This window comes from Liolophura sinensis, chromosome 12 (genome assembly GCF_032854445.1).
Source record: "Liolophura sinensis isolate JHLJ2023 chromosome 12, CUHK_Ljap_v2, whole genome shotgun sequence".
Lineage (NCBI taxonomy): Eukaryota > Metazoa > Mollusca > Polyplacophora > Chitonida > Chitonidae > Liolophura > Liolophura sinensis.
Genome location: NC_088306.1, coordinates 15,148,951 through 15,172,280, shown reverse-complemented (window position 1 = coordinate 15,172,280; position 23,330 = coordinate 15,148,951). Strand labels below are relative to the sequence as shown.

Sequence of the window (23,330 nt, the reverse complement as noted above, 5' to 3'; positions counted from 1 at the left end):
TATACTTGATTGGTTTCAACGTATATATTTGTTTCTCATATGAATTTTGTATGCAATTTGTTCCTAGATTTTGATGTAACATAAATGTATATAAAACACTTTATAAAGAATCCCCTCTTGCAAAACATCGCGGTGTATTTCTTGGTTACTTAACGATAAGTACTGTACATCGTCATGAGATTTTAAAAAAGAAAGAAGTTGTCAAGATGTGGGTGCGAACCTTTCTGATCCCAGCGTTCGCTTCCACTAAGTGAATTTTTACTTAAATGAATACATGAATAGGTACTACAAAACGAAGAGCACGGCTTTAGGTTAATGTCATCACAGCAGGCTACTTAGTTTTCGGATTCAGCTCTGTGATCTTATACCAAAACTGTAGTTTAAATTCATTTACTTTTCGTAGACTTACTCTCATATTTTAGGCCACATTCTAAACTCCGTATTAAGAAACAAAAAACAGGCGTTTTACGAATCCTGTACGTCAAAATTTTAAGTTTTGTTCAGATTACCCCAACACCCCCCCCCCCCACCCCACCAGTTTCAACTCATAATGTCCACAAATAAGCGTTAAAAATAAGATTTTAAATCTTGACTAAATTCTTACTTTGTGGACTAGTCCCAGGTCTATAGGCCAGGCTTGATCAAAACTAGTGATGATACAGTAATTCTATACCAATGACCTCTCTTAAATTGTAATTTAACAGCATCACTGCATGTTTTTAATACCTAATTCTACATGATCCTATTAGGGCGTGTAATTTCCCGCTATTTAAGCACGTGCGTGAAAAGTTAGACTAATATCGTAACTTCAGCAAATTGAAAAGAGGCCGTATTTCACTGGTTACGTGCATGTGAAAATTTGCAAATGCTCCAACTGTCGTCATCGTTCTTGTTTTACTCTCTGTGGTGCAGTCTCTTTTATACCGAGTTTGCTTGGGTGGACTTTTTTTTCATTTCACAAGCATTTTGACTCAAGTCCAGAAAATGAAAAAAAACTCTTATATTACTCGACATGTTAAGAAGCGGCTATTATATTTTATTATATTATAAGTTTATTCTGCTTTGCTGTCTGTAATCAGATTTAATTTTTACAAAGGTGTTGAGTGAACCAATCTTAAAGCAGAGTTTAAAAGTATATCTTTATAATATTAAAGAGGTTGTTCTGTTTTGCTGTATGTAATCGTATTTATTTTTACAAAGGTTTCGAGTGAAACCGATCTCAAAGTTGTCAATTTTTATTTGAATAGTTATTCTCTTCATAGCTACTCTGTTGTCTCGAGTCGCCTTTTAAGATTCAAACCTAAAAAAAAACGTCGTACAGATCTCAAAGAACATACATATACAAAAATAGAACACGAAGTTTTCTATTTACATGCACAAAATGTCGTGACATTCACTGGGCGAAAAAATTTGATGGTTCCGGCATCCTGTCTGCTTCGAAAAGACGATGGTGCAATTTGACTGTCACTGACGACGACTTCGGTATTAAAGTTGTTGTTGTCAGCGACTTGTGCAGGTTGGATCAGTGTGTAGCTGACAGTAAATGCGGCGTTCTGGAGAAGAACCGTCTGGGCAGATCAATTCCCGTGACGGCAAGACGCCAATTCAGACACATATACAACTATATTAAATATTTTTTATGCATCTTGACTGTTTTACAGGTTTTCTCGGCGTACATTTATTAGCGTTACGGAGCCAAGACAACCTCGTATGCACTTGTTAATTTCAACATTTGCGCAGTACGTTGTCGGCGAGGGCGCCGTCGCCTGGAAGTCGAAGCTGAAGCGTACATCTGGCGACGCGCGCGGCATGGACGCTTTTGTTTCTTTGTCCTCAAATATGTAAATTATTGCCGTAAAATAGAGATATCAAAACCCGTATTAACGAGGCTGTCTGTTGGAAGGTGTCTCGAGCTCGAGCTGTCAATCACTCGGGCTGGAATGTGTCAGAGGAGGCTGTCGCAATCAGCTAATTTGTCCTAGGACATGTTTATGACCAGAACGACAAGACGTGCTGATCTGTTAGTCATCTGTCAGGTCCATGCACTAGTAGCAATGCACACATTCATTGCCGGAGCCTTGAGGGCAGCCCTTTTACGGGGCATGTCTAGGCGGGGCCTTTGATTTTGGCAGACGGGGACAGTTGGGTAAGGGCGACCGACGGGGCCTGATGCGTAGAGCTTCGCCCTTCAGACAAGTTTCCTTCGATGTTATCTGCCTGAAATAGGCGGGTCACAAGCTCCTTCTACGGCATCCGTAGAGGCGGCGACAGGCGCGGGTGGTGGGGGAGAGAGGGTAGAGGGGAGGGGGAATTTAGAGGAGCCTAACCTCCTGAAGGCAGATTTGTCCGACAAGCCTGTTACCTATTGTACAGGGAATGAAAATCAATTAAGCCTAGACTAGAAGTCAGCCCCGATGTAAAAGGTAAATTGTTGGAGGTGGAACTCCCCGGACTCGACGACGGCTCTGAGGAGAGCAGTCCCCCGGCACACGCAAGCCCTTTGTAGGCAGACTGCAAACAGATTGACCCGGCCTACAAGCTTATCATAGCTGAGACGACTGAGCAGTCTCCCGTCAATAAACAGTTATCTGAAAACAAACGGTAAATTAGCTCCGCTAACATTGTCGGCCGTATAACGGCGACGAGTCGCTGGAGACAGGGCTGCCTGCCTGGTCACACTGACGGCGGACCGGCTGGCGAAGGAAAGACTTCTGGCGGAGAACGAGAGAGAATGATACAGCTATAAGGCGAACACGTGGTCATGGCAAAAACGGTCTCTTGACCACATTATTCTAACTGTTCATAAATTCCTAAATTGTGGCATATTAAACACCCTCTAGCACCATGGCTGAAGCATAATTAGGTAAAAAGTAATCTCACTTACAATATAACATGTATAAGACGCCACTGCTCTACAAGTGTCTAAAGCCTGATGTTGTGTGTATGTTTGGGGTTTAACGTCGTACAAAGACTGTATTTACCAGACAAGTGCATTGCACACACTTCATCAACCCGAAAGGCGGTACACTCGGACTCCACGTTGTACCATTAAGCCTCACGCCGTCCACACCCAGACAATCTGAAGAGAAAGTAACATATCACTTATTACACCTAACTTAAGCCGGGAAAATTGGTCTTACTTGGCATATCATCGTCCAGAAGAAATTTCGTCCGGCTAAATTTTAAACCACTTGAACGTTAAAACAGAAGCGTTCAACAGACACAGTAAGATCTGGGATACACAATCATTTCTTTCAGTATCAGACAGGTTAGAATTTTTTGAGAATCACAAAATTGACATCAATAAAATTAACAAAGCCTCATCCAAAAACATTATACTAAATGCTTTAGACCTGAAAACTCAAACTAGAATGAAGGAAAATGAAATGCACACAAACGCGAGAAAATCTGGGAAATCCGAAAAAAACACTATGAGGAACCCTCAAAACACACCGTGGTAGGAGGAAATCCCATGGGGCTATATGAGTCTAATTTTACACAACCAAACTCCACACACTCAACCAATTTTAAGATAATCGGAGGCACACAAACAATTCCTGACACACAGTGAAACCTACAAGCTTGGGCGCACAATACTGAACTTACAACCAAACCTTGAGCAAGCACAAAATCAAACTTTGGACACACAGCCAATCCTTGGGCGCGCAACCAAATTCCATGAGCACTGGATGCAAAATCCTGGCCATAAAACCACATCTTTAACCCCAACCACTTACAACCACATCCTGCATACAAAATCACGGACTTACTTCAAAACCTGTATATCGTAAGGTGGAAAATTGATAATGCGTGGGAGGTGTTACAAAGAGGCTACCCATACGTTCTATGTTAAATAAGCGGCGGTAAATCAGCACATGCTAATGGAACAAGGCAGAAAACAAAAGGATTTGTGTAAAAAGCATGCAGTGGGCTACCGCCTACTAACTCTGACGTCATGTAGTTAGGTTTGCTTAAGTATGAGTTGGTGTCAGGATGAATAATCAGTATATGTCCATGTTTATGGTGATTTTAAAAGTGTCAGATTTTATTTTAGAGAAAACTTATTACTATTACCTTTAATGCAACAAGTATACATTTATTAAGAAATGGTAAAGATCTATATGTTTTTTAGTTTCAAAAAGTGAAATGGTTTGCATTCTGTACTTCTTAGAAGAATTATTTTGAACTTTTGTTTTGAAATTTATGAGGCTCATGGAATTTGAATGCTTTTCATTAGATGGAAAATCATAAATGAGTGGAAAATTAGAACTGGTTTTATTAGGCAGACTCCGTAGGTTTAATTTCGTGATAATTTAGGTCAGAATAAAACTTTCATTTGAAGCGTGTGTATATTTGTAACTGTTCTCAAGTGTTGAACATTTTGACTGAAAGGCATATGAGGCTAGTAAAGGGAATGTGTGTCACTGTTTTAACTTACCATGGCGACCAAATTTGACTGACATATTTTTCAATACGTCTCTGTTAAAAGCAGGACTGTGATTGGCTAACCAGACTTCCGGGTTTGACTCGACTACGTCTTCTGTAGGGGATATATAGGATGATGTCCGTATTCCAAGGTAAACAAATGTGGAAGTCATGGGAAGATTATATGAAGTTGGCATTCTTACCGCCAAACTAAAACTAAGAAGCCAAAACAACTAAATATAGATTCACTCACCAAAATCTCCTCCTTTTAAGGAAGTTGACAGATAAATTTCGATTGATTCAATGAAATGTAAGGCTTAAACTCGTAGCACTCACAGTTAGGCTTTTAGTTCGAAGCTGTCAGTGAACAAAATGTCATCTGTCAACTCCTTTGAAACACACTTAAGAAAAGATTTTTTGTGAGTGTTAGAGAAAATATATTGATATACACAATACATGCAAAGCTGGCTGGGTTTTAAAGTCCCTTTGACTACATCCAAGCATTATGCATTCTATATCTACATGCATGTGATGTTATTTTAATGGTGCCATCGCACTCTTAAACGCTTCGCACTTCACCACTTTATACCCATATCAAATTGCTCAAGAACGTGTTAACAATGTTCGTTTCATATCCTGTTAACTAATGTTACAATACGAGCGTGTGGACGAATTAAAAATATAAGCATCATAAAACACATTGTACACCATTCGTCAGCTATAATGGACATAGCAGGTCTATAACAAAACAATTTTGTGTTTGTCTGAAGGTTTGTTTTCTTAGCTTTTAGGGTCTTTGTTCAGGGTGATTCCAATTAAGCTTTGTGGCTGCTCCTTGAAAGTGTTTATCTAATATACCACTATATTTCTGTTACAGCAAATTAATGTATGTACCACATTTTACATTCATATACTAAGCAGTGAACAAGAACAGAGACGTTCAGAATCTTTCAGGGAAAGCTCATTTTCCCATAAAAGCCTCAACACCAATTAGTAAGATTTAACCATACATACATCTTGTGGAAATAAAACTTATAATGTTAATGTAAATAGTGAAGAATAGCAATAGCTAAAGCAAAACGATACCATTTAGCAATTATTATTTTAATCTTTCATCGTATGCAGATTACACAAAAGATGGCCATATAAACTTTGTCTGCATAGCATTAATAGTCATGACCTTTTTATGCGATGAACTTCTTTTTCTAGTCATAAAAGGCAGTTGTCATAAACTGCACGCTTGATTTGATGGCTACCAGTTCGTATGTAGACACCCAAAGACTGCTTATAAAGAACACAGTATAATACGAAACTCAGTAAAAGCGAAAGAGAAAGACCAGAGAAAACACTATTTAAACCCAACTTTTTTGCAGATTTTTTTTAAATGACTTAAATGAAGTCAAATGATTGAATTCTGCAAAGGTCTTCATGAACCACATTTGTACTACGTTGTTGATGTGACGTAAGTTTCTTATTTTCAATTTTTGATGTAAGAAATCCATTTGACCTCAAGCACACGGGTAAACTATTTTACATAAAATCACGGATTTGGGTTTATGCCGCCACTGATTCCAAATGAAACCCTTCTTGAAATTAAAAAATTTTACTGCGAATTTAAAAAACAAACATAAAATACAGGCAAAGACAGATATAGCTGTCAAAAGCCTCTAAGCTGACACTTTAAACTGAATTTGAATTTATTTTCACGCTTATCATATGTCAGTTGTGAAGATTTGGCATCCGGCAAGTTAATGCGATTTGAAGCGACATTTTGAAGAGGGCCTCGTGTACCAAATATCAGAAAAATGCTCGTCAACTGATTCTGTCACGTCTCATTGCTACAGGTGTTCACTTATCTAACTGTATAGGAAGGAATCTCTGTATGTCTGACCTTCGAATTCCTATATATAAGTGATGCAAAATCTTACTGAATTGTTAACCTGCGGATGATAGTGGGTTTCCCCCGGGCTCTGCCCGGTTTCCACCCACCATAATGCTGGCTGCCGTCGCATAAGTGAAATATTCTTGAGTACGGTGTAAAACACCAATCAAATAAATAAATAAATACTGAATTGTCGATCGACATTCAGAAAACACGCACGACAAGATTTGCATTTGCAGAAATATTGTCCAACTAGTGAGTCATGCGCAGTGGTGGGTAAGCAATATACTTGATCTTACTAACAGCTGAATACTCAAGCAACTACTTGATGCATATTGTATTTGTGTTTGGTATAAACAGTCGTGCACATTGAGTTTACAAACTTTTTCCGAATTTTGGTTCAGGGCATCGAAAATATCTTCCTTAACACCATTGAAGGCAGATGAAAACAGTCCATTTGCATTGAACAGTTGCTTCAGGTTTACATATACACATTCATCGCTATAGGTGATATGGGATAAAGGTGCTGAATATAGCTTCATACAGATATCTAATATTATATGAATATTATTGAAAAATCTTTTTACAAGTAAACTGAATCGTTAGATGATGTCTGTGTTCAATTTTGTTTTGGAAATATAGATCTTGCTATAATTGATCCTGAACGTCCATTTTGGTTGACAAATGGAATACGAATGTCTAATATAGCATCTAAATTAATTCATTGGGCAAAACTTTTAATACTTAATGATAGAAAGCACAGGCAGAATATATGGCTACAGGTAAATCTAACTATAATGAAGATATCTGAATAACTTACAATAATGTATGTATGTATGCATGTGTTTATGTCCATCGATTTTCTTCACAGTCATTCATCCATCTGACTTCACCCTTGACGGGTACATTTTTGGGGACGCAACTTGAACAAAGTGCAGTGTCGAGTATATCTGAATAGTTGCGCATTGCACCCGCATGCAGTTACGTAAAGCCAGGTCAGTTTGTGTGGAATATGAGGATAAAGGTGACAAATTCCTGGACTGGTTTTGTAGATAAAAGCTGGCAGCTTACCTTTGCACTTTGGACAGCAGTCATTGGCCACGTTAATATAGCCATCCCGACATCTGACAGCAGGGCAGGATTTGAGGTGACACAACACACGACCCCTCTGAAATGCGAAGAGAAATGTATATATACAAATCGCTTGTTTTGATTGGACAACTATTTAATAGTATGCCTAGCTGGCTCATTGGTCAAAAGTACTAATCGATACCTGATTAAGGGTCTCAGATGCTGCGGGATTTACTTAGGGCACTCCAGTTTTCTCCACCCATAATCTTCCCCACCGTCGTGTAAGTGAAAAGAAAATCTTGGGTCACTTCTCCGTTATACACAAATCAAATACAATCATAAGTCCATCTCTTCAATCTACTCAACGATAAAGAAATGATCAGCGTATAGACTGAAGTATGGACTTGCTACATGTGCTTTGAGTATTTAATTAGGCGTTCGAGGCCATCCTTTGCTACGTCCGCGGCCTTACGTCCTCTGACGAGGTGCGGATCAAGGTTTGCTTAATACTGTCCTATAAGCTCAAGACTTCGAACCGGGACGTAGATATGAAAACAGCTAACGTACCACTGTAGCGTGAAACACCAGTCAAACAAAAATAGAAGTGAACAACTGGGATCAAACCCGGGTCGGGTCATACCAAAGACTTTAAAGATTGGTACTTGTTCTAGTCTCAGTTGGAGACAGGTTGGGGTAAGGAAGCAAGACTGGTTGGCCCTATGTCAGTTAAATGTGACCAAGCGAAGTGTGATGCCTGGTGTCTTCGGCACGATACTTCAATGGCGGTAACACTTTGACTGCATAGACTCATCCTGCCGCCGCAAGAAGACACAGTATACAGGTACACACACCTTATGACTCCTCGTCGTCAAATCGTGAAGAAAGACGTGCAACCCCAACCATACATTCACATATATGTACATATATACAATTGTCTCTAACTCACCGTACACACACACAGCACACACTGCCCTTCTCTGGTGGGCTGCAGCGCCGTCCTGTTGGAAGGGAACTTATCGCCATCACTGAAGGTGTCCCCGTAGAACTCACAGTCAAGGCTAGGGTCAGGCTTCTCCCTTGCCTCTGCCTCCGTTACTGTAGGAGGAACGTTCTCAATATCTATATAATGAAATTACAGTCTTGGCAAATCACATGCCATGCGCAGTTCTGTACAGTAGCGGATTTATTGATTGATTGATTGATTGATTGATTAATGGATGGATGGATGGATTGATTGATTGATGGATGGATTGATTGATTGATTGATTGATTAATGGATGGATGGATGGATGGATTGATTGATTGATTGATGGATTGATTGATCAATGGGTGGGGTAGTATAAAAATCTTGAAATTATTACTTGATTGATTGGTTGATTGATGAACAAGTTGATTAATTTATTGATTGACTAAGCAAATAAGTAGCTTGTGAACTGCTTGATTTATTCACTCATTCATCCATTCCCATTCATTTATTATTACATTGTTTTATCCTCCCGGATGGTCATAGATTACCCCCATGCTTTGCCCGGTTTCCTCTCACCAAAATGCCAGCCACCGTCGTAGAAGTGAAATAATCTTGGGGACTGCGTAAAACACCAATCAAATAAATAAATAAAACTCCCGTGGCTTATAAAGCTGTACAGATGATTTAATGGTTGATCCTAGATTGATAAATTACACATACATGGAAGTTATGAAATGACTGTTTGACCAAATCATAATTGTTTCGCTTGATTGTTGTTAGCTGATTTGAAGATTGCTACAATATTTTATTATACATTTACAGCATTATTACAGCATTATAATAAACATCATCGTAGATGTATTAACATCCATGTTTAAGAATCCATTGTTTACTGAATCAGCATGGCGTTTTTAAGACCGTGTGAACTTGGCACGACCGAGATACCTCCCCTTATATTCGACCTGGAAATTATCGACGAACTATACGAGTTTGAAACTGGATATGGATGTCATGCCTAGAATATCCACCGTCATCTCTACATCTTTGACAAGTTATGACTGCATTTCTCTCAAATATTTATTTTTTTTAATCGATTTATGTTTTATGCCATACTCAAGAATATTTCAGTTATACGAAGGCGGCCAGCATTGTATTGTGTGAGGAAACCCCGTAGAGCCTGTGAGAGACCCACACAAAACGCAGGTTGCTGGCATCGACGAACTATAGGAGTTTGAAATTTGATATGGATGTTATGCCTAGAATACCCAACGTCATCTCTGACAACTTATGGCTGCATTTTTCTCAACTATTTATTTATTTATTTATTTATTTATTTATTTGTTTATTTATTTATTTATTTATTTATTCGATTTATGTTTTATGTCATACTCAAGAATATCTCACTTATACGAAGCGGCCAACATTATATTGTGTGAGGAAACCGGGTAGAGCCTGGGAGAGACCCACACAAAACGCAGGTTGCTGCAGACCTTTCCATGTATGACTGGAGAGGGTTCTCTCCAATAAGCCTACATGCTATTCATATAATTTCTCGGAGCATATTGTTGTGAGAACTGGTGCTCAAGGTTGATTTGGAAATGGATCTTGCGATCATTGACTTGGAACGCCCCTTCCTTGTGGTATAACGAATATCGGACGCTTAGATTACATGTATGTTGAAGTATTATAGGAACAGTAAATCCATGATCATGTAGACGTCTGACTTTTTAGCCTGCAGACACGCATTCCAAAAAGTGCAAAAGATTTTATCTTATCTACATCTTTGTGGGCACGGGTTTGAGCCAGTAAAGCAGAACACTGCTGTTGCCATGTTTATAGATAAATGCTGTCAGCCATTTAACTGCCATTAAACTCTAAGTTCAAATTTGTACCAAGTAATGGGCACCTTTTTCTATAACATGTAAAATGCAATATATGATTGGGTCCAAGTTGGGTTAACGGTCAATCTTGTTTTTGATAGATGAGTACTGTGTTACCTGTTTACTCACAAATCATCAACCGATTGGCAGAAATATACCCCAAAGCTTTGGTTCAGGGCATTTTAGACAGGAAATGTTCTCCATAGAGGATTGGGTTATAATGTTATATTTTGAGCTAACATTGGATCTCACATCATGTTATAAGATGCAATATTTAGTCTTGTCTTACACAGCTATCTTTTTAACTTTATTTCATCTTATTTTAGTGATTACATGGTTGCATGGTGGTTGAATTTAGCGGTAGTCCACTTCAACTGAGGTGCTTCTGTACTAATTTTAGCAGCAAAGCGCGAGCAGATCAATGGGAAGCGTTTTTGTTGGTGGTATTGTTGTTGGAAATGGAGCTCTTCTTGTCATATCATGATCGTGGGGAGCATTTTCAAAATGCGCAGGCGCGGCCCACCTCTTTTGGTTTTTTCGGAGTTTTACGCCGTCTGTCTGGTTGAGGTATGGACGAAATCAACCCTGGTCTGGGTAAGACCACTGTACATCGTCAAGCACACCTGACAAACTTTCTGCCCTAAAGCCACAGCCAAATCAGTGCAAACCTTGGATTTGAATCCTTAACTCCAACGTCAGCTGAATTTATACGGAGTGAACCTGTACAATTTTACTGGATGCTTTATACAGGGATCAACTGCGAATTGTTATTCTCTGCACAAAGTTGTAGTTTATGCTCAGCAAACTTCTGAACAAGCTTCTCGTGTTCAAAAGCAAAGTATAAGACAATATTAAATCGTAGTTACCTTCGCAGGTAGGACAGCACTGGTTGGGAGTAATCTTGGGGTGGGGACACTCAGGTTTGGGGCACGTCTGGGATCTACAGTCCACCTCTCCGCTCTGAAACACCATTGGTTCATAAACTGATTTATTGGTTGATTGATTCATTCATTCATTTTGATTAAAAATACTGAACGATATTAATTGATTGGACAGTTGGTGTATAGATTTGATCGGAAGGCTGACATTATATTGGATGAATGTTATTGTTCATGTTTTCTTCAACTAATTGAGCTGATGATGATATGTAAATTACTCCGGCCATTTTTTCAGATTGTCCCGCTTTTTTGCCGGATTAATAGTATACTGATCATAGGATGGTAGTCATGCGGGTTAAAAGCATACCGATACATAACCAAAATATAGCTTGCATAAAAACGTACACACCAGCACATAAATTGGCGAGTTCCAGACTTGAACTCACGAAAAAAAAAACCGAAAATAAACTATAGTTTATAGATTTATTGCCTTTATAATCAGACAAACGAGTGGTTCAAACAGGACTATTTACTGCCGCGGCGGACTTCAACAGTAGCGAAGGCAGTTCACTGGACAGAGACCTGGCTACCACACAGACTGCTGAGCTCCGCGTGGCAGACGACAAACGAGTCTCTCAAGTGGCCGAGCCAAATAAACAACTTCAGAAACGACATCCAAGTTTGTACAAATTATACATGTCGGGCCTGTCCAAACGTATACATATCACTCAAGTACCCCCCTCAAGTACTGGTGTCAACAGTTTAAACGAAAGGCTCGCATTGAGATAGTGCCCATGGCAGACAGGCAAGCGCGTGGGAATGTTCGCATGTCGGGACTGCGCTGGCCAATCGCATCACTTCTTACCAAAATGGGCCATATTGATTGGCTACTTTACACACCACAGCGTTATTATAACGAAGACTCCCTAAACTGTGAGAACAAAAAATCGGAGAAGTAAAAATTACGGCAGTTAGGCTGGTTATATCCATTCGAGTAAGCAATAATAACGGGTGTGGTTTCAACTATATTCTGTTTTTTTTTTAATAACAGAAGCGTACTAAAACAGAAAGACTTATAATCTGAACTGCATGGAAGTTAGAAAGTTTGGCTATCGCTGGCTTACCAATTTCAAAAAGTAAACTCAGGTGGCTAACTGTTAATTACATGAAGGATGAAAGAACGGGAGCCTTAGTAAATACAGAAACAAAGTTACTGACTGAAAGTAAATAACGATAAAAACTGTTAAATAATAAATATATTAATCCGTATTTATGTAGTAACATTCCACAAGATCCTTACTAATAAAAACATGTGGCGATCTTGCTGGCTTAGACGTTAAAGCGCTAGCTCGTTGCGACTTTTCAAGCTCTTGACTTATGAGGGTGCGTGTACAAATCCCACTCTCGCTGCATGCTTCCGCTCCAGTGTGTAATTTGTTATTGTTTAAGAAAGTCATAGAAAGTCAGATAACAAAACTACACCTGAGGAATATTGGTAAGAGGTTTTACTATCTTTGCTGTCTTTTATTTTATTTTAAGTGAAGACGTTTGTCAGGTACCTGGCAAAAGTAGATGGCTAATTCCTGGCACCCCGGTTTCCTTCACCCATTAACTTGACCTCTGTAATATAGGTACGAAATTCTGAAGCACGGCGTTAAACACCAATCAAATGAATAAATGGGTGTGTTGTGTTATTTACTTATGCCGCCGTTGCCTATAAACATATATTTATGTTATATTTACTGGAGTGTCAGTAACATTTTCCTCTCGATGAATTTAATCAAAATATGAAATATGGTTATATATACCGTGAGGGCCGCAATAAATATCATCCATACCGTAAATGTGTGCATACAGATTGCCTTGTATAAACTTGTCACTTATTCAAATTCATTTATGTCATTAAATTAGTTTAAACTAAACTAGATGTGTGTATTAATTCGGTAATTGAGAAAAGCTCATCCTTGTCTGAAACGCCTTTTCTAGCAAGGCATGTGTATAGTTGAAGTAATTCTTTTAAATTGGGAGAAAATAATGTCCCAAAATAAAGGAACAGGTAAACAAAAACTTTCGATATTTTATCGCACAACACGATAGCATAGAGACAGCTGCTTCGCGTCATAGAGCAGTATATCTGTGTCATATTTTTTAGATATTTTTTTTTTACGTTTTGCACTTTAAATAAACACTTAAGTCGGCCAGGTATAAAGGTGGGGAGGGGTTAGCAGACGGTAGGCAGAGACGACATGAGGACTTACACAGGGATACAAGACGCCACCCGCTCTCATAAAAGTGTTATTTATACGTTTTGAAGACTGGAGCAGTCCATAGGGCTGGACACCGTACAGAGACAACGGCTGGAGATGCAGCCGAAATTCGTCTGTGCTTTACCTGTCTTAAGACGTTGGTGGAGTTTTCAAGAGAGCTCCACACCGTCCTGAAGTCAAGAGTCCATTATAATTCGTGATTCATTCCCCACCAGCGGGAGCAGAAGGTGGGGGTATAGTAGGCTTACAGACATCTCTGCGATAGAGAAATCTCTGTATACCTACAGCCCACACACGCGTGTAGCAGGGGTAAAAATCAGGAAACGGGTATTACAGGAAACAGGAATACAGACTTGAAGTGTATTAATTAATGCGACCTATTAAACAAATATGGTGAGAGGTGCAGATGCTGAAAAGGGTGCGAGGAAGAAAGTACTAGTGGTGTGTGCGTTTGTGAGTGTGGTTGAGAGCGGGAGAGATGTAGGCAATGACTGATACGTGGCATTAAAGCGTGTAGGGAAACCGAAAGAATGATAGAAGTGTGGCCACTAAGTACAAACCCTAGTGCTTGGTACGCTCTCAGTAAATACATACTTCGAAAAAAAATGCCTCATTTGTCATAAACTTAACTGGGTTTATATATGCACGATAACATAGTAAGGCAAGAGACAAAACTTACCTGGCTGCAGGTGCAATTGACGCAGGGCATGAACCCGAAAGGGGGCACGACTGGGTGCCAGGTATCGCCTAGAGCGTAGTGCCGACCGTTGAGCACACACTGCACGCCTAGAGGGGAAAAAACAACAAGCAGCAGCGATTAGCGGTTTTAACATGACGATTCTCATCCTATAGAGCTATATCCCCTACACCACAACTTGTATTGATGAATACTGGATCAGGGAAACGATAAGTAGTACAGTGGTGGGACGAACGAGTACGGCCGGAGTCATAACGAGTCATTAACCTCTCATTACGCGCTAGTTCCAATGTGCAATATGCCCTTACAAGAGCCATTAAATGCCCTTATGATCCCTCTATTAGTTGTTTTATTTCCACAGCCCATAAGTCATCATTGCTGCTCTTTACCCTTCCATTGCCTGCATTATTATACCCCGCTCTCTAGAATTACGAGTTCATCTTTCTCCCGTAAGAATTCATTACACAACCAGAATCTGGTACTCTGGTACCCCCCCCCCCCCCCCCAACGCCCCTCCCCCACACCTTACAATTTGGATTATAGTTATATCTTCGTATAGCAGATGCGAAAGACGATCAGAACACAGAGCCGCCAAGGGCTGGGTTCGATCCCGTGGCCTCATTGATGGCATAACGAGAACTCATTAGGTCTCTCGGACATGTATGGAGGATACACGTTCTGAATAAGGATGGCACGCATTTCAGTTTGTCTTGTTCGTCTCAATGTACTATATGAAAGGTACCTTCACCACCCATCCCTCCCCTTCACTAAGCCAATCCTTCCACGTGATTGTGTCTCCGTCAATTTGGTTTGCCTCTTGCCAAAAGTTTAAGAGAAATGGAAAGATTTTTCAACATAAATATCTGTATATGCAATACGTCAACTGTCACGAAATGGCAGACATGCAGACAAACAGACGGCACGCTAACAGTAGGCCTGTGCCCTAAACAGTGGTTGAGCTTGGCTTGATAAATAGCCAGAGCGTAACCATGCAGCGAGCGACGAGCCCACAGATCCGTCTTTATCTTAAATCGCTGCTCGCTTTTCTAGTTTTGTAATATACAGATAATCACGACAATTGCTTTCCTTTCTCGTCTAGCGAGATGACACTGGCGACAGACATTGCCCCGTTCAATTGAAAAAGAGATAATCGGTGCGGTAAGTGTAGACTTCAAGTTTTCCGCATTACCTTACGTCTGCACTGGCAAACTGTGTTCATTTTCATCCTTATGCGCATTTTACCGCTATATCCCTATAAGCTGAGCTAAAATAACCCTTTAAGGCTAATGCAAATTAGCCCCATCTTTTTGTCACTTCTAATTAAGTGTTCTCTGTATCTGCTGACATAACTTTAACGCGATATATAAAAATCGTGAAAATGTTGTACAAATTTCTCTGCTGTTTTTTTCGGATTATGTTTAAATTCTACGAAAAAAGTTCAATTGGCCACAGTTTAACTCGATAGTTTGTGTTCAGATAATTTAGGATTAATCTTTTAAAAAAGAAGACGTCTTGGCATATACGATGTCTTGCGACACTGTACAAACTTCACACGTTGAACGACATCCTCAATTTAGGTGTCGCCACAATGAACAACACATTTCAAAAAAATTATACTAAGTCAAGTGTATCAGAAAGAGACTTACATCCACGTAGCAGATAACAAAAGTCCCAGTTCGGATAGATATAAAAAAAACATGATCAGTTTTATAAACTATCAATTTGAAATCTTTCTAATTATTCTATTTTTTTTTTTAACTTTTAAGGAAACATATACACAGTCATTTTATAAGAAGCATGTTTATGTTTCTTCTATTTGTTTCCAAGTTGGATAAATTCTGATGCATTCCGGATTTACTTTAATGGTTAATGTGGAAATATAGATGCCTGTATACAGGTAACAATTTCTCATAGTATAAAGCTGAATTAATTTTAAAGTGAACTGAAGAATAAAACGCTTACTTTCTGCTTGTCCCGTTCCCCAGGTTACCATGGCCATTCCTATCGTCAACAGTATCAAACGTGCCATCCTAAAAAATGATCAAAGATGATTTGACTGAAAACTCTCCCTCCGATCTTCCTAATAAAGACAGCTCACTCATGAAATTGATAAACCTTAACAACAAGTAGACCAGATCACGTGATACGGCTTCGTCTTTCTGCAGTCACCAGGTATAAGCGTTCGATAGCCATTGGCACTCTCCTACCACGGGAGGGGCGTCTGGTCAAGCTCGCGCGGGCTGAGAGTGACGTCACTCAAAATCTCAGGTAAGGAAGGACTTACCAAATCTTGACAACGCCCCCTGTTGGGAGTGCAAAACTAAAACCAACACAGGGCTTGCCAGTGCAAAACTGCAGCCCCTATGTTTTGTTCTCATGCATATCAATAGTCATGTCGGCGCACTATTGTTTTATTTAAGGGTCTTTCCGTGCCATTGATGTTACAGGGGAGTAGCTAGCTCTCTTCAGACTGAAATTCCGACGTTTAATGTGTGGAGGAGAGAGAGCGCCCTGCCTCTTCGTCGCCTTAATCCAGACTTTATATTCGTCTGTATGATGGCTACCCGCGGCAGACAAGTCTCAAACATACCGTGGCGACGTCCGGACATTCATCGGCTCCCTAATTCTCGATCGGGCCACCGATTTAATGACCTATACAAATTTCCGTATTCTTAAATGCTTTGTATGGTAAAAAAAACCTCCTCCTGAAATAGTTTTAAACAGAGGGCCGCGTACATTGCCCATAAATTGTCTTAACTGTATATATATACGTCTGCGCCGATCACAAGCACGTAGATCAGTGAGTAAAGATGTCTATGTACACATATATAAATATATATATACACATACGCATGTATACATATATATTACCGTATATATAAATTGTAACAAATACTATCAAACTCCCCCACCCCCACCCCCAAGAAAAAAATCGATCGGAGGTATGATACGTCTAGTTAACTTGTCAGAGGTTGTTTATCGTGTTGGCTAGGTTTACGCTCGTGCTTGAAATCAGTAAGTACAGAGAATTATTGCGGTATTATAAGTTTTATGTTGTTTGACAAGGGCAATCCCTTGGTCAATAGGCTATTACAGGCTTCGTGGGCTTATCGTCTGTTTTGATAGCGTGGAGACAACGCCGGTTACATTCCTACACCCCGCTGCATATTAACAACGTCAGCCGTTCTATTAACCCATAGGCAAATAAATATATACATGGCCCCTAATTGGATACAAGTGCGTAAGCGCCGCAACAAAATATCCGGCGAGAAAAAAAAAACGATAACCCTCATGTCAATTCGCGGTTACTCACAGTGTTTAAAATCTAAGATTGATATATTCATTTGTTTGTTTGATGTTTTACTCCGTAATCAAGAATATTTCACGCACACGACGGTAGCCAACATAATGATGGGAAGAAAGCAGGAAGAGTCTGGGGGGAAACCCTCGACTATTCCCAGGTTTTTGGCAGACCTCCCGACGGACGAACGTAGAGGAAGATAACATGAGCATCATTGACGAGAGGCATCTGAGTCTTTGTGCTGCATCAGTCATCTAATCACAAGAACCTACGACTTCGATATTTCACACACACAATCTAGTGCATGTTAGAAAACTTTCATGAAACCTTCAGCATCATAGGTGAAATGGTACTGAATCACAAACAAATTAAAAGGTGCATGTCTGGAATGTTTTACGTTGGAAACCTTTTCAATAATTACTTGTTCAAGACTTATCGTTCTTATTTTAGCTCACCAGAGGTAAACCTACGTCCAAAATAACACAAAGAAATCTCAAAGAACGGCAAACTCTAAACTTTAATGCATCCAAGAGGACTTTGATTACATCAGGTAATGGCTCGAGCAACAAAGTCTGTGTAGACATTCAGTAAAAGAATTACAGCCAGTGTAATGAACTGGTATCTTATTTGGTTGTTATTTAACGCCATACTTGAGAAAGCTGTCAGCTCTTAATCGTAGAAAGGAATATTAATTAGAATACACCGGATTGATTGATTGATGGGTGAAAGAACAAACACTGGGACACATTAGAGGGACGTACGTGGGAAGCCACCATAATGCTGGCCGCCGTCGTATAAGTGAAATATTCTAGAGTAGGGCGTAAAACACCAATCAAATAAATAAATAAATAAATAAATAAACATTAGACGAAAAATATGCACGAACAATTGAGTAATTTAATTGATGAATGGAGAAACGAAGGGACGAAGGCCAGAAAAGGAAAAGGAGCAAAAGAACGAAACGATTAGCCAGAACAATGACACATGGAGTCAAAACTGAATACTTAAACAAACTAACGAATGTATTAATGAATGAATGAACGAACGAATGAATGAATGAACGGATGAATGAGTGAACGGATGAATGAATGAATGAACGAATGAATGAATGAACGGATGAATGAATGAATGAACGAAGGAATGAATGAACGAAGGAATGAACGGATGAATGAATGAGCGAATGAATGAATGAACGGATGAATGAATGAACAGATGAATGAATGAACGAATGAATGAATGAACGGATGTATATTAAATAAGTGAACAAACTGGGTTTTAAATGTAAAATAAACTAACGAACGGATTCACCAAAGGATTAACTAGAACATTGTGCAAGAAATAAAAACGAACACACTGGCGATATACACATCTCGCCTTGTAACATTTATCAGATCCAGTGTGAAATTTGAATTTCGATCGTTTCTCACAAGTTATTGACTCAAAAGCTATATTGCACCAAACTCCTACATGTCTACAGTGGATACAATATTCTTATTGGCAAATATGGACAGAACGTTCAGGATCTCTGGATATTCGTGATGTCACAGTTGTATCTAATTTCGCCTAATTACCGAGGTTGAAGGCCGTTTGAACATCCACCCTTTATATTTCAAATAATGCTTTTCTGAACAGTTGCAATCAAAGCCCGCCTGAGATACCTATACTTGCATTCGACCCGAAAATTAATCCGCGGACTGCGAGTTTGAAATTTGAATTGGCATTCCTAAAATATTGACTGTCTTTCTATGCATCACTGTTACGCACTTTATTTTTCATTATTATGTTATTTCTTACATATTTCTTTGGGAACTGGTGTTTTGAGAGCTGTTTTGGAAATGGTTATTGCAATTATCGACTTGGAATGCGCTTTCATCGTCTGCGAGTGGTAAACGAATGTCGGACTTTACGCTTGAATTCCTTAGCTCATACGACTAAAGCGTTTTGCGTTATACGGCCGATTGTCCCAGAGCTAGTGACTGAAACTTTGACCAAAATTTCAGAACTTGAAATTTTATATTGACGCGCAGGTACATGTTGACTGTAGCAATTAAAAGTGAGTAGATCTAGCAAGACCTTCATGAAGTAAGACAAAGCTGTCGCAATTTCAAGTTTAGCGGCCATGAGCCACTGAGATAACGGGTTACATATGACTATTTCCCAGCTTTCACACTGTTATCACTGCTCTGACTGTGCTCTCTATGCTGTAGTCTTTCATAACGCATTGTATGGAACATTTTGACTTCAGTTTAAAATCTCTCCGTGGAATTAGTCGACTCCATTTCTCACTAGTTCTGCGGTGGATAGTCAGATTCCTGTCGTAGAGCGATGCTCTGCTCCGGGCACTCATGTTTACCTATATACATGAACCTCCGCTGGATGAATGACATATATATGTCAGGCTAATCTCCGATCTCTCCCACCAAGAATCATCCGCTCCTCCACTAGTATAGCCTACCATCTGATCCTTCAGATATCCAACCTCCCAGCAATAATCAACCGGTCCACTCAAGCATAAAACCGCCCTCACTTCCAATTACCCACCCAATTCTCTCATCCTCGACATATCCCACCTCCCAGCAGTAATCAACCCATCCGCCCTGTCATAAAACTATCCACCCGTCCAATTACCCACCCAATTCTCTCACCCTCGACATATCCCACCTCCCAGCAGTAATCAACCCATCCGCCCTGTCATCAAACCATCCACCCGTCCAATTACCCACCCAATCTTCCATCAGACTGTTCAAACCATCACACACAGCCAGGCAACACAACACACAACCATCCAGTCAACCCATCATACAACCGTCCAACCCATCATCCAGCTAGCTAGTCCACATCATCCAGCAAGCTAACCCATTATAAAACCGTTCAACCTAACTTCCAGCCGGCTAGATCGCTTCGGTGGCCTAACGGTCAAACCCGGGTGGGATCAATCCAATGGTACTTGTTGCTGCCTGGCTTGGCGCTCAGCACTGAGAGGTTAGAACAAGGAAACAAGACTGGTTGGCTCGGTGTCAGTATAATGTGATTGGGCGGGGTGTCATGTAGGGAGTCTTCGGCATGACTCGCCCTCCCACAAGAAGACCTAGCATATGTACACACAGCTAACGATTCCTCGTCGTCTGAAAAATTGTACGGCGTTAAGCCCCCAAGCATTCATTCATTCATTCCAGCCAGCTAATCAATCATCCAGACAGCCAACCCATCATACAACCGTCCAACCCACTATCCAGCTAATCCATCATCCAGCCATCCAACCCATCATCCAGCCGCCAGACAACAACCATGCAACCGTCCAACCCATCACCCAGCCAGTCAACCATCATGCAAAGGTTCAACCCATCACCTAGCGATCCAACCCTTCATACGTCCGACCTACCCATTATCCAGTTATCCAGCCATGCCAATATTCCGCGGCGAAACATTTATTCAACCCTACTACACCAGTGGACAACGTAAAGGAGAAACTTAAACGTAAAAATGTACATAAAGGCCATTTGAAAGCTGTGTCTGGAAATTCCTTTCATAACTTTTCAGTTTTTTTCTACTGAATTAAATGCAGCTAAACGTTATGATTGTAAGGTGAACTTTTTGAACTATATTAATAGTGTCTGTTGCCAACCGCTTTCTCTAGCCATAAAATAGGTATTCAGTATAAAATATAACAGACTACATCACAGAATGAAGGATGTCCGATTAGCCTTTTCACGCTCTGGCACACATTATACATAAGCAATGTTCACGAGAACTGCTCTTCAGACCCGGAGGTAACAAAAACGTGTATTTGTGTGACGTCATTGGCGACGTAGGGTGGATGAAGCATTTGATCTAGTAAGTCGTATTATTTCCAGATACAATTTTCAGTGATCCTCCTTCTGATACTTACTTTACTTTTACGTTGTCTTTTCTAAATTATCACATTGTCGATCATGCTTTCCTTTCGTTCTCTATGCTGAAGTTTCTTTCACGTTCGTCAATCACTTGCGTCAATCAGTTTATCAGTCACCCGGCTAAGCACTAGGATGTGCACACAAGCACGAAAGCTCAGTTCGGCGAACCGTTAAAGTTAATTAGCTTGAGGCATCTGTTTACCAGTCGGGATTAGATCGAACAGCTCTCAGTGTAGAGAACCCACGACTGTCTCGATGTGACATAAAGGGGCAGACAAGCAATTTGTTGACATCAGGCAAATATGTTAAACACTTACTTTGACCCGTTTTCAAGTCTGCCTTTTCACAGGTGATATAATTTAATTATTTGTTTATCTGTTGTTGTTGTCTTTTTTTCCAGAGAGAGGGTGCACCTTTTATGCTCCAGTAATTGTATACATTAACAGGTAGCAATAAACACTTTTCTTCATAAGTCTACGTTTATCTTTATATCATTTTTTAAAATGTTAAAAAGTTGATCTGACACTTCGGTATGTCAGGCATTCTCTACATACACAGTTTTTCTCAACACAAAATTCAATTCCAAAATTTTTGGTAGAGTGTTGTGAATAAAAATGTTTAAAACATTGTTTCATTACGCTTTAAACTATTTCATAAACCAGTATAATTAACATCTGATGGAAAGACTTTTATGATATGTTGTGTACAACATGCACTTAACAATTTCTGGTAGAAAGATTGATTTTTTCAGGGTATTTTGAAGTTAATTAAAAAGCATTTTTATTAAATGTCAGACTTGCAAAATACAAAGCTTTGACACACAATTTAAAGGGATAGAGAAAGTAGAAAGTGCTATAAATTCCTCTTTACAAGAGATGACTTTTCTAATCCCCCAAAAGAGAATATCCGCATTTCCCATTTCTAACATTTGATTTTTTCATAGGTTTATCAAATTTCCACACAGATTTCCAAAAAGCGCAGGGAAATGATCACAATAATGAGTGAGAATGAAACCTGAGGAGAACAATGAAGATAATGATAGAGTAATGACCACTAGGTCCGGGTAATGACGATTGTAACACTATACTGATAACAGTAATGTAAGCAAAAACGATGATTAAAGCGATGATTAAAACAATCTAGCTCAACTATAATGACAAAATGAGAAGGAAAACCCAGGAGATGTAGATGATATGCACACAGCAAGAACACATTTCAATGATAATTATACTAAAGCATCGATAATACCTGATTGCCTATCTTTTTCACATTAAATGGCATTTGAAGCAGACAACTGCCTGAGAACGCCAATGTCGTCGTTTTGAAGCATTCAACGTTATTTGTATATGCCGGTCAAAGATAAACTACAGTTAGCGACGTAAAGCCGGAACGTCGCATTTTAAGTGAAGTCAATGACGTGATTCTGTAACTGGCATATCACACAAATGCAGTTTTGAATTATTCTAAACCAGCGACATCCATTAAACTGCTATTAATTTCTGTATTTATTTTACCTTATTCTGCTCAAGCCATGGTGCTAGCTGGCGTGGAAATTTGTTACTATATAAGCATTCACATGAACAGCTAGAATAAAACAGTAATTGAGGTCGTATTTCACCGGTTACGTGTGACCATTGCCTAGTATCACACTGTCGTCGTCGCAGCTCTTTTTTTTTTCTCTACGCTGTACTCCTTTTATGATATGGATAATTTCCAGGTAGAATACAAGCAAATCTATCGCAGTTTCGAGGTGCACAATAACCTAAATGATAGGTTTTCATTGCAGCTGTTCATAAAAACTGATTGCTGACCAACATTGCTATGTCATCTAATTACAACGAGGAGTTTCGCATATATCATAATGACTGCATGAGTTCAAATGAGAAATCATTCTTGTCCAAAAGGGAAATACTTTTTAAAGCATGTCCCGACTAGTTAATCAATACTGATTTTACGATTTTCCGAATCATGTAGTCAATTACTATCTGTGGCAATTTTCACTGATTCTATAATAAATTTCAATAGAAAAGTTCATAGATATATTTTATCTTATAAATGTGGAACTGTGG

General features: G+C 39.5%; 1 protein-coding gene across 1 annotated transcript in view; it reads right to left on the bottom strand.

Moving 5' to 3' along the window:
- The window catches only part of LOC135479590 (chordin-like), a 39,162-nt gene that overhangs the window by 4,011 nt on the left and 11,821 nt on the right, over positions 1 to 23,330 (bottom strand). Inside the window, exons 2-7 of the mRNA XM_064759481.1 lie at positions 16,030 to 16,097; positions 14,050 to 14,156; positions 11,092 to 11,185; positions 8,325 to 8,497; positions 7,379 to 7,475; positions 2,982 to 3,079 (exon numbers count right to left, since the gene is read on the bottom strand). Coding sequence (XP_064615551.1) covers positions 2,982 to 3,079; positions 7,379 to 7,475; positions 8,325 to 8,497; positions 11,092 to 11,185; positions 14,050 to 14,156; positions 16,030 to 16,096 — 636 coding nt within the window. The 5' untranslated portion in view covers position 16,097. The remainder of the gene's footprint in view (positions 1 to 2,981; positions 3,080 to 7,378; positions 7,476 to 8,324; positions 8,498 to 11,091; positions 11,186 to 14,049; positions 14,157 to 16,029; positions 16,098 to 23,330) is intronic.